Raw genomic sequence first — 12,649 nt, 5'->3', positions numbered from 1 at the left:
ATATGAAACTCTAGTTTTAGCCTAATCCCTAAGGATTTAGACCCCAGGATTTCTAGTACTTTATTAACTCTTTAAGTTATTTTCTGAGAAACTCAAAAGATTACGGAATACATTATTGTTGCAGAGTCTCTAGTTTATTATGAAAGGGTTTTTCCAGTTTGTTGTACACAGGAACCAAAAATGCCAGGTTCCCTTCCCTCTCACACCCCACCCCAAAGGCACACAAACAATAGTTTCCTCGAGAGACCGGGAAGAATGGCCTTTCCTCTAGGCAAGTGGCTCTCTGCAAGACTGCTGAGTAACAACATCCGTCTGTGTATCTTGTATTTATATCCTTTATATACTGTGAGGCAATGTGAGAAAGTGCTTTCGAGGGAACCCCATCTCTCCCCTACTTTACAGATGAGGATACTGAGAACCAAACTCAGGACAAGGACCCAGGTCAGCAACTCTCCTACTGTCTGTCTGTATCACAATTACTGGGGGGCTTTCAACGCTGCACTTGGGGTGCCCTGCCCTGATTCAGAAGGGTTGGGAGGCACCTAAGGCATGTGCATCTCTGAAGAGCTCCCCAGGTGACTGCTGCATGCTTGTGAGACAATAATAGGTGTTACTGGAAATTCCCTACAACCAAAGGCATTTAGAGCTTGATCAAATTAAAGGTCTACTTTTCCTTCACAGCTCAGCCATACAGGATGTGGAGTGCTCAGACAGCTACAAGAGTTTATGTCAGAGGTGACCACTGTTTCATTGTTGTAAACAACCAGCTATAAGCAAAAACATAGAGCTCACTTGTATTTATTATCAAATCTTTCAAGTGCCTAATTCCCATGTTAAAAATTCACACTGGATGCTGGTGGCAAAAATAAATATTCTTTTGCTCCTGTATGCATTAAATCTCACAATGCTTCCATGAAACCAGTAAGAAAGATAACTCACCATAATTGCTCTCTGCCATGAGACAGGTAGCTTTGGTCTGCCAGGTAGTGATAAAACAGAAGAGAGGGCAGCAAATCAGTGGATTAGAATCTTACAATAGAGGTACTTGGCTGAATAACTAACGGTTTTTATTATCCACCCCAGAGGAAAACTGGCCTAGCTTAATCTGCACTTAGACCCCAGCACAGACATAACTGACACCCATTAGAAGGTAGAACCAGTGAGGCATGGAAGTTGTTTTCCTTTAGAAAAGTGGCAATGTATATGTGTGTCCTTCACCAGGCTAAGATGAGGAAATGTGGATAGCAAGGACAATGGATTAGACCACTGATTTGTGTGCTGAGACTAGATAAAAGGTGTTACTGGAAATTCCCTACAACAGAAGGCATTTAGAGTTTGATCAAATTAGGTTAAAGATCTGCTTTTCCTTGACAGCTCAGCCAACTCTTCCCTGATGTGCTGTATAGAAACCTCATCTCTTTTCAGCTCTGCTCGCTTCAGGGCTTCCTGGTAGATCTCTTTTGCTTGTGCATATCGTTCTAAAATAACCCAGAGAGAAGGGAGAAGAAGAAAAGGTATGTTTTCACAGTTCTGAAGAGCACTGTTGACAGCAGAGGTCTAATTCACTGTACACTTAAAGTGACAGGCTGGGGATGCCTTATTTCATCTCCATTTGACATCCCCTCAGAGAGGGTGCAGGCTGGACCGGGGGACAGCCCAACCCAGTGAATGCTGAGGGGCGAACTCTGCCCTTCCCAGTGTACCCCCAGGGACCTTACACCATTAGCCGAGGATCTCACTAACAGGGTATGTGGAAGAGAGACCTGTCATTTCGGGTTTTTGGGAAATCCCAGGTGTGGCCCTGAGCAGTACTAGTGGGTCAAACTAATATTCAGTGTCTTCCCAGCTTCATGTACACTGAGGAACTAATTACATTGTACGGGGGGAAAGTTTAGAAATCTTTAAAGCACCACAGAAATAGGTGCTATCATGGCAAACTTTTCACTGCTTTGATGTGGTTCAGTAGGGCCAGTTCAGGACTACAGAAGTCATATGAATTGACCACAGTGGTACTTCAGCCAGACATCTTCTTTGTATTATTCAGCCAGCCTTTTAATTCTGGATCTTCCTCACTGCCCCCTGCCCTCCTTGCACACCATTTCAGATCGATAAGTCAAGTGACACCCCTCCCTAAAGTTAAAGCAAGTTGGTCAGATTTCCAGTGCTCCCTACCTCTGTGCATCAGAACTGCAGCTAGATTACTGAGCAGCATGTGGAGCTCAGGGTGTTCAGTCTGTCTCGCCAGGTCTGATGCCCTTTGCACATAAACACAGGCCTCGTCAAAGCGGCCCTGTGCATCCAGGGTGGTAGCCAGGTCACTCATCAGCACGATGGTCTATATACAAAAGAAAAAAACAGCTTTTTCTTTAAAAACACACACAGATTCAGCATTAATTAGGAAATCGATACACTGAATATATACTTAAGATTTTATCTTTTCTAACTTTCCAGGTGAGGGGCATTAATTAGCCTTTAACAAATCATGTGCATTTATCATTCACATAGCACAGTGGGCATCATTAGTTCAATCCTCTGGAAAATGATATAAATCAAGAAACTAGGACACGGGAAAATAATCACTTATTAATCTAATTATCAAATTAGATGGGCCAAATGAAAAATAGCAAAAGAAGCTATAGTAAGTTCCCATTTCAGGTTGGCTAATCCTGAGAAGTCAGCCTCAGGAGCCTTATTACATTACCTTGTCATTTTATTGGTGACCCTGAGTCTCATCAAGAAAAAAATGTATATCATCAATTTTAAGAGCATCCCATTAAGAGATTTTTGGAACAGAGGCAGACCCTACCTCCTCCACTGAAGCCATGCTCTAAGCCCCAGCTGGGTTCTAGTACTTGGCAATTTGAATTCTGTGTTTGTCTTTTATTCCTCAATAATATTCCACCAAGGGGACTCTATAATATAAAGTCCTCTAAATCCCTTTCCTGAAGATAACTGACTGCTCAGTAACTTGCCCTGCCCCAGCCTTGGAGTAAATTCAGTCCAGTTACAATTCTTGTGTTCTGTAAGTTGGAGTCAGATTCGCTTTTTGCTCTAAACTTGAGGAGACACAGAGGATTTCAATTCAATTCAGTGTTTACTGTTGTAAAGAGCTTGCATGCTGTGCTTGCTTTCATGTCAATAATCAACTTTTTTTTATGCAGGCCTGCCTGCCTTCTTTCCCCCACCTTTCCCTGGCATTTTACCTGGGGGAGAAGGAGGGTAAGGTAGGCAAGGATCTCTAAGACAGTGTGTTAAGATGTTTCTCGTAAGATTCAATACCTGAAACACTGCTTTGTACTCAAGCCCTGGAAGCATGTGGGGGCCTTGGTTAGACCTGCCTTTCAGAAAGGCTGCTTTGCTATGTAAATTACTGCTTGTGCAAAATGTTCTGGGCAGACCCATATCAAATCCTTTTTGCAACAAGTGATGGGGGCCGGGGAGTGATGGCAGGCAAATGAATGGCCTGGGACAGGAGGAGGAAACATGGGACCATCTGCTGCTCATCTGTGCCCAATGAGAATGGCATTCCACCCCATAAATTCTGAATCTTTTATCTTACAGTTCCCCTGTTTTCCTCCCTTACCCGCGGGTGTCTTTCTCCTAGTATTTCTTCAGAAATCTGCAAAGCTCTTTCATACATCCTTTGTGCCTGTGACGGCTGCTTGGATAATAGAAGGTAGTGAGCATAGGCGTCTAAGCACATGCCAAGGAGGAGGTGGGTATTGGCTTTCTCTTCCACTAAGAAGGAAATAAGATCATTGCTGGGATACAAGTACAATATAGAAAGTGAGACAGATGCGTCCAACCTACCCTAATCATTCTTTTTGTTACCTAGACTCACAAATATTTTAACAATACAGGATCCGTTGAATGTTTCATGTCACTTAACAAATACCCCTAATCTTACAATGTTACACAAAGGTGACAATTTAGGTGGATTAACATCTAAATTGGTTCCTGGACCCAACTGGTAAAACCACATGGATAAGCATTTTGGTAATACCTAGTACATGCACCCCACCAATTCCACTCTTGGGTACATACTCTAGGGGATATCTTGCAGTGTGCACAGAGACACAGGTCCAAGAACGGTCACAGAGGTGGTATTTTCCACAGGGAAGCAGGCAGAACCTACATGTCCATCAAGTGCAGAACGCTGGTACACTCACAGTGGAACACTGCCCTGCAGCTACAGTGACTGAACCAGTCAGGGCCCCTCTGCCTGAATCCCTCCTTGGGAGGGTAGAGAAAAGGCTCAACTCACCACTCACTCCCCAACCCCAGTGGACTAACTAGAGGACATCACCCTTCAGACAGATGCAACCAAGCAGACGTGGTCCGGAGAGCAAACGGGGCGTTTGTGCTAGGAAAACTGATGCTTTAGTTATCAACATGGATGAATAGTAGCAGCGTAATGCGGAGTGAAAAAACAAACTGCAGAAACGACTGTAGTGTAATACCATTCATATATAATTTTGAAACATTAGCCCCACTGTAGATTGTTTATTGATATATATGTGTAAAAAATAGGCATAATGATGATAAAGACCAAAACCAAATACAGAATAGTATTTATACCAAGTAGGAGTATAAAGGGTTTAAACTTATAAACAAGGATCCTGGAGCACATCTGGTAAAATAGATTTGACAAAGCTAAGGGGAAGGTATACAGGTATTTGTTAAAGTCTCTACACTTTGTTTTTGCTTTAAGTCTTAAAAAGAAGAAGAAAGCATAGAACTGACTTTTCTGAATGACAAGTCAGTAATGTGGAATACACACTGGAGAGATTCCCAAAATACAAGAAAACTGAGGGAGGAGATGATAAATGTAAAGGACAGAGAGAGACAGAGGCCAACTACAGGCAAATGGCATTCCTAAATAGAAGACCCCAACAAGCAGGACTGTAGCAATAGCCAAAGGTTTCACAGAAGCTCAAGAAAACCATTTTAAAGGTTCACCACCAGACCAGGTACCTCCTAACCTTATGATAATAAAACTACTGACACCTACAAAGCAACCAGGCAGGAGAAAATAGGCTATCTACAACAAATAAGCATCTTCAGAATTCTCTGCAATAATTCCCATTAGGCCTAAAATTCACATCATAGAGAAAAAACAAATGGGGAAAGGGAAAAGTAGAAGAATGTTAAACTGTACTCATCTTACAGAAGAAACTGAAAAGAAAAGTGTTTTTTTTCTCTGAGTCATGTCTTGAAGAAATGTTTAGTTTACCCCTAATAGAACTGAAACCATATTGTATGCCCTGCTTCCAAAATACGAATGGAGACATAGTGAGGAAAAAGTCCCTGTAAGAGGGACCTGAAAACAAATAAAAATGGAAAGCATTTTTCAAAATGCAAAAATACAGACCAAATACCACTTTCGATACTAATTTTAAGTAGGTTTTAAGACTCTCTATTACAAGACAATGATACATTAGGTTTTAAAAAGTCCAAACAGTCTTCTACCAAAGATACACGGGAAACAAGATGACACAGATAAAGTTTAGAAGTAACAGACAACAAGGTAAAACTAAAATTTGTGACAAATACCTTAAGTAGGACAAAAAAATAGTATTTTCCTGATGAAGGAATAATTCACAATGAAGATATATCTCTAGGACTGTTTAAACAGCATTCAAACATGTAATGAGAAAAAAAAGGTAACAAAAAAATTCTGCCAAAACAGCTAGACAAAATCAGCAAGGAATTAGGACTTGAACAACATTAGACCAACTAGACCTCGGGGACTATGCACACAGCACATACTACCCAACGACAAGGACACACACATTCTTCTCAAATGCCTACCATTCTCCAGGATAAATCATATACCAGGCCATAAAACAAGTCAATACATTTAAAAGGACCAAAATCATACAAAGCATGTTTTCTGACCACACTGGAATGGACTTAAAAATCAACAAAAAGAAACTTGGGAAATTCACAAATTAGGAAACTAGTCAACACACTCCAAAACATTCCAAAGCATCAAAGAAAAAAAATCACAAGAAAAATTAGAAAATACTTTGAGATAAATTTAAATGAAAATGCAACACATATTTATGGGATGCAGCTCAAGCAGTAAAATGAAATTTATAGGTGTAAATGCATATATTAGAAAATAAAGATCTTAAATCAATAACCTAATCTTCTAAGAAACTAGAAAAGGAGCAAAATAAGCCCAAAGCAAATGGAAGAGATTTAATAAAGATGAGAGAGAAAATAAACAGAAAATGGAAAAAATGGCCACTATCCAAAAGAAACATGTATTGGTGAGGAAGTGGAGAAAAGGGAACCTTCCTAACCTGTTCATAGGTATGCAAATTGGTGCAGCAACTATGGAAAGCAGTAGAGAGGCTGCTCAAAAACCTAAAATTAGAAATACCATTTGACCCAGTAATTCCACTTCTAGGAATTTACCTGAAGAAAACAAAGTCTCTGATTTCAAAAGATGTATGTACTCTGTTTAGTGATGCATTATTTACATCAGCCAGGATATGGAAGCAATCAAAGTGTCCCTCAACATACTAATGAATAAAGAAGATGTGGTTAGCCATAAAAAAGAAAGAAATCTTGCCATATGGGACAACATAGACGGACCTAGAGGTTATTATGCTAAGTGAAATAAGCCAGGCAGAGAAAGACAAACACCATGATTTCATTTGTATGTGGAATTTAGAAACAAAACAAAATGAACAAAATAGCAATAGACTATGACACTGACAGGTGAGAGAAGTGACTAGTGGCTACCATGGGGGAGGGGTTGGGGCGGGTGGGTGAAACAGGTGAAGGAGACAGAGGCACACAATCTCAATCATAATATAAATTAATCACGGGGATGAAAGAACAGCATAGAGAATACAGTCAGTAATACTGTAACATCTTTCTGTGCTGACAGATGGTTAGCCACACTAGTTTGGGTGAGCATTTAATAACGTAAATAAATGTTGAATCACTGTTGTATACTTGAAATCAATATAATATTATATATCAATATATTTCAATAAAAGAGAATATATATCCTAAGGGGGAAAAGAAGTGTATAGCAAACTAAAAAAAAAGAGAAAAGGGAAAAGGCAATAGAGAAAATGAAGCCAAAATGTGGCTCTTTGAAAAGATGAACAAAATGGACAAAACCAAGGAGGAGCTAATGAATAGCAAGGTCCTTCATAAATTGAGAGTTGTCAACATAGTATAGAGATGATAAGCCATTTAATAAATGTGGCTAATAAACATACCACATTCCAGCAAACTCATACACAGTACTTAATAATGAGTCACAGTCCTGGAGCATTTAGTTCCCACACCAGCTCTCTAAGGAGGACCTACTATCATTCATAACTTTTTAGAGGAGAAAACCAAGAAGCAAGAGTGACTTGTGTGTCAGCCACACTGCTCCTCAGTGGAAGAGCCAGAATTCAAACGCAGGCTCCGGACTTCAAGTGCTCCTGAAATCATATATGCCACCAAAAATACTGACTTTCCAGAATGTTTTGATTATTTAAAATATGAAAATGAATGAAACTTTCAGCTCCAGGAAAGGGGGAAGAAGGAATCAATGGAAAAAAATCTCTTTGAAAGGAAATAAATCCATAAAATTAAGAATTGGGAAAAGAATGTGATCTCAGATATGGAATATGTAAATTATTACTTTGAAATGGAATTCCTGAGGAAAGGTAGATCTCTAAAACTTTCTTTCATGCACTCACTTACTCAACAGATACTTATTAATGCTGTGTTGTGGGCATGTCCTGCTTACTGAAATCAAGAAAATGGGAAAACTTTAAATGTATGAATAATCAAGGAAGGAAGATAAACAGTTGCCAGGAAATCAACTCTAAAGGACATTTGGCCCATATGGTTTCAGAGATACTACAAGTTTCAAGGAATAGGTCATTCTCAGATAATATCCCATATGTATTCTAGAGCAGAAAATATAGAAAGCATCCCAATTCACTTTATCACATTATGGCAGCCCTGTGGTGCAAGCACAAGAAATAAACAATGTCACTCACATAAAAAAAATGCATGCAAAAGGTCTGAATAAAACACCAACATTAAATATTATTCTGCAATATACAAAACAACCTATTACTAACAAGCCTTGTTTGCTCTAGATACATGATAAATCTATTCATGTATTTTGGCACCAAATTAGATATAAGACCATGTCCATCACCACTCTTATTTAATGTCCTGGGGTTATACAGAGTCAGTGAATTAAATATGTAACTGTAGAGAGGGATAAAAGTATAATTGTCTGACAGGAAACAACTGTCACGATTTCCCAAATATGTAATTATATGTCTGGAAATAGAGTATCAATTTAAAAGCAAATAGTTTGGTCAAATGTCCACTTAAATGTAGTAAGATAGCTGTCACATATTTTGTGAAAAAAACTGTAAGCAAGGGACATACAATGTTCCTCAGTGGGAAGACTCAACACAGGAATATCCTGTTTTATTGCTCTTTGCTTTACCACACTTCGCAAAAATTGTGTTTTTTTACAAACTGATGTTTGTGGCAACTTGCTTCAAGCAAGTCTATCAGCAGCATTTTTCCAACAGCACTTGCTCACTTCATGTCTCTGCATCCCATTTCAGTAATTCTCACAGTATTCCCAACTTCTCCACTATTACACTTGTTATTGTGACCTGTAATGAGTGATCTTTGATGTCACCATTGTAACTGTTTCGGGGCACCACGAATGGCGCCCATATACAATGGCAAGTAATTGACAAATGTGTGTGTTCCGACTGCCCCACAGATTGGCTGTTCCCCATCTCTCTCCCTCTCCTCAGGCTTCTCTATTCCCTGGGACACAACAATATTGAAATTAGGCCAGTTAACCCAAAAATGGCCTCTAAGTGTTCAAGTGAAAGGAACGGTCACCAGACTCACTTTAACTCTCAAACTAGGAATGATCAAGCTTAGCGAGAAAGGCACGTCAAAGCCGACAGGCTGAGAGCTGGGCCTGTCGTGCCAAACAGGTAGCCAGGTCGTAAATGCAAAGGAAGACTTCTTCAAGGACATTAAAAGTGCTCCCTCAGTGAGCACACGAATGATAAGAAAGCCAAACAGCTTTATTGCTGATATGGAGAAAGTTTTAGTGGTCTGGATAGAAGATCAAACCAGCCACAACATCCCCTTAAGTCAAAGTCTAATCCAGAGGAAGACCCTAATTCACTTCAGTTCATGAAGGCTGAGGAAGCTGCAGAAGAAAAGTTTGAGGCTGGCAGAGGTTAAGGAAAGAAGCGTCTCCAGAACAAAAGTGCAGGTGGAGCAGCAGGTGCTGATGGAGAAGCTGTAGCAAGTTATCCAGAAGACCCAGCTCAGATCATGCATGATGGTGGTTACACACTAAAAAACAGATTTTCCATGTAGACAGAACAGCCTTATATTGGAAGAAGGTGCCATCTAGGGCTTTCATAGCAAGAGAGGAGAGGTCAATGCCTTACTTCAAAGCTTCAGAGGACAGACTGACTCTCTTATTATAAGAGCTAATGAAGCTGTTGACTTTATGTTGAAACCAAGCTCATTTACCATTCCTGATGTCCTAGGGCCCTTAGTAATTATGTTCCATCTACTCTGCCTGCGCTCTATAAATGAACAGCTAAGGCTGAGTGGCACCACAGCTGTTAACAACTGGTTTACCAAATGTTCTAAGCCCACTGTTTAGACCTACTGCTCAGAAAAAAGTATTTCTTTTAAATTACTGCTCACTGACAATGCACCTGGTCACCCCAGAGCTCTGGTGGAGACGGACAAGGGGAATAATGTTGCTGTCATGCCTGCTCACACAACGTCCATCCTGTAGCCCATAGATGAAAGAGTCATTTTGACTTTCGAGTCTTCTTATTTAAGAAATATATCTCATAAGGCTACAGCTGCCATAATACAGTGATTCAAAGTAAACTGAAACGTTCTGGAAGGGATTCACCATGCCATGAACATTCATGATTCTTGGGGGAGAGGTCAAAATGTCAAGATTAAAAAGGAGTTTGGAAGAAGTTGACTCCGACCCTTACAAGTGATTCTGAGTGAGAGGTTCAAGCCTTCAGGGGAGGAAGTCACTGTAGATGTGGGGGAAACTAGCATTAGAAGTGGAGCCTGAAGATGGGATTGAATCGTTGTATCTCATGATACAACTTCAGGTGAGAAGTTTCTTCTTATGAAGGAGCGAAGAAAGTTGTTTCTTGAGATGGAATCTATTCCCAGAGAAGACACTATGAAGACTGCTGAAATGACAGATATTTAGAATATTACATAACTCTACTGTTAAGCAGGAGCAGGGTTTGAGAGGACTGACTCCAATTTCTAATGAGATTCTACTGTAGGTAAAATGCTATCAAACAGCATCACATGCTACAGAGAAATCCTCTGTGAAAGGGAGAGTCAACTGATGCAGCAAACTTCACTGTTGTCTTATTTTAACAAATGGCCACAGCCACCCCAGCCTTCAGCATCCACCACCCTGATCAGTCAGCAGCCATCAACATGGAGGTAAGACCCTCCACCAGCAAAAAGATTAAGACTCACTGAAAGTTCAGGTGATGGCTGGCATTTTTTAGCAATAAAGTATTTTTAATTAAGGTATATGCACTGTTTATTTTATACATAATGCTATTGCACATCTAACAACCTACAGCAGAGTATAAACAAAACTTTTGTTTGCACTGGGAAACCAAAAAACTGATTTCACTAACTTTTGATATTCATTTTATCGTGGTGGGTGGTCCAAACCCACAATACCTCTGAGGTGTGCCTGTGTTGCCAATAGTGTAGTGAGCGGCTTCAGCTGCTAGCATCCCTGCTATTTGTCTCAGTATCCATTATTTTCTCACAGAACTCAAGCAGAGGGGATTCCTATTCTCAATGTTAAGAATGGATCCTGCTCATGAAATTGAATTCGTTATCAAAAAACTACCGAAGAACAAAATCCCTGGACCAGATGGCTTCATGGCTTCACTGCCGAATTTCATCGAACATTTAGAGAAGACCTAATACCCATTCTCATTAAAGTTTTCCAAAAAGCAGAAGAGGGAATACTTCCAAACTCATTCTAGGAGGCCAGCATCCCTCTAATAACCAAAACCAAGCAAAGATACCACAAAACACGAAAATTACAGACTGACATCCCTGATGAACATAGATTCAAAAATACTCAACAAAATATTAGCAAACCAATTAAAAAATACATCAAAAAGATCATCCATCATGACCAAGTGGGATTTATTCCAAGGATGCAGGATGGTACAATATTCAAAAATCCATCAATATCATACATCAACAAAAAGAACAAGAATCACATGATCATCTCAATAGATGCTGAAAAAGCATCTGATAAAATGCAACATCCATTCATGATAAAAACTCCCAACAAAATGGGTATAGAGGGGAGGTACCTCAACATAATAAAGGCTGTATATGACAGACCCACAGCCAACATTATACTTAACAGTGAGAAGCTGAAAGTTTTCCTCTTAAGATTGGGAACAAGACAAGGATGTCCAGTCTCCCCACTTTTATTCAACATAGTACTGGAGGTCTTAGCCACAGCAATCAGACAACACAGAGAAATAAAAGGCATTCAGATTTGTAAGGAAGAAGTGACACTGTCCCTGTCTGCAGATGACATGAAGTTGTACATAAAAAACCCGAAAGAACCCACCCCTAATATCTGAATTCAGCAAACTTGCAGGATATAAATTAATACACAGAAATCTGTTGCATTCCTACACACTAATGATGAACTAGCAGAAAGAGAAATCAGGAAAACAATTCCATTCACAATTGCATCAAAAAGAAGAAAATACCTAGGAATAAACTAACCAAGGAGGTGAAAGACCTATACCCTGAAAACTACAAGACACTCATGAGAGAAATTAAAGAAGACACCAATAAATGGTAATACATGTTGTGCTCATGGATAGGAAGAATTAATATTGTCAAAATGGCCATCCTGTCTAAAGCAATCTACAGATTCAATGCAATCCCTATCAAAATACCAACAGCATTCTTCAACAAACTAGAGCAAATAGTTCTAAAATTCATATGGAACCACAAAAGACCCCAAATAAGCCAAAGCAATCCTGAGAAGAATAAAGCCAGGGGGATTATGCTCCCTGACTTCAAGCTCTACTACAAAGCCATAGTAATCAAGACAATTTGGTACTGGCACAAGAACAGACCCATAGACCAGTGGAACAGACTACCCACATATAAACCCAAGCACATATGGTCAATTAATACACGATAAAGTAGCCATGGATATACAATGGGGAAATGACAGCCTCTTCAACAGCTGGAGTTGGCAAAACTGGATTATTGACTAACTCCATACACAAAAGTAAACCTGAAATGGATCAAAGACCTGAATGTAAGTCATAAAACTATAAAACTCTTAGAAGAAACACAGGCAAAAATCTCTTGAATATAAACACGAGCAACTTTTTCCTGAACACTTCTCCTCAGGCAAGGGAAACAAAAGCAAAAATGAACAAATGGGACTACATCAAACTAAAAAACTACAGCAAAGGACACCATCAGCAGAACAAAAAGCCATCCTACATTATGGGAGAATATATTTGTAAACAACATATCTAATAGCAGGTTAACATCCAAAATATATAAAGAACTCACATGC

General features: G+C 39.6%; 1 protein-coding gene across 5 annotated transcripts in view; it reads right to left on the bottom strand.

The window, feature by feature from the left end:
- Positions 1-140: 140 nt before the first annotated feature.
- Positions 141-12,649, bottom strand: part of TTC19 (tetratricopeptide repeat domain 19) — a 26,216-nt gene continuing 13,707 nt past the window's right edge. For 4 of the 5 annotated variants that reach the window (XM_036920651.2, XM_036920653.2, XM_036920648.2 and 1 more), the window contains 4 exons: positions 3,584-3,738; positions 3,099-3,203; positions 2,173-2,335; positions 141-1,478 (listed from right to left, as the gene is read on the bottom strand). In XM_036920651.2, the coding sequence (XP_036776546.2) occupies positions 1,345-1,478; positions 2,173-2,335; positions 3,099-3,203; positions 3,584-3,738 (557 nt within the window). In that variant the 3' untranslated portion in view covers positions 141-1,344. The remainder of the gene's footprint in view (positions 1,479-2,172; positions 2,336-3,098; positions 3,204-3,583; positions 3,739-12,649) is intronic. The other variant, XM_036920652.2, reaches the window with a different exon arrangement.

This window comes from Manis pentadactyla, chromosome 4, assembly GCF_030020395.1.
Source record: "Manis pentadactyla isolate mManPen7 chromosome 4, mManPen7.hap1, whole genome shotgun sequence".
NCBI classification, from domain to species: domain Eukaryota; kingdom Metazoa; phylum Chordata; class Mammalia; order Pholidota; family Manidae; genus Manis; species Manis pentadactyla.
This window is presented reverse-complemented; position numbering and strand designations above follow the sequence as displayed.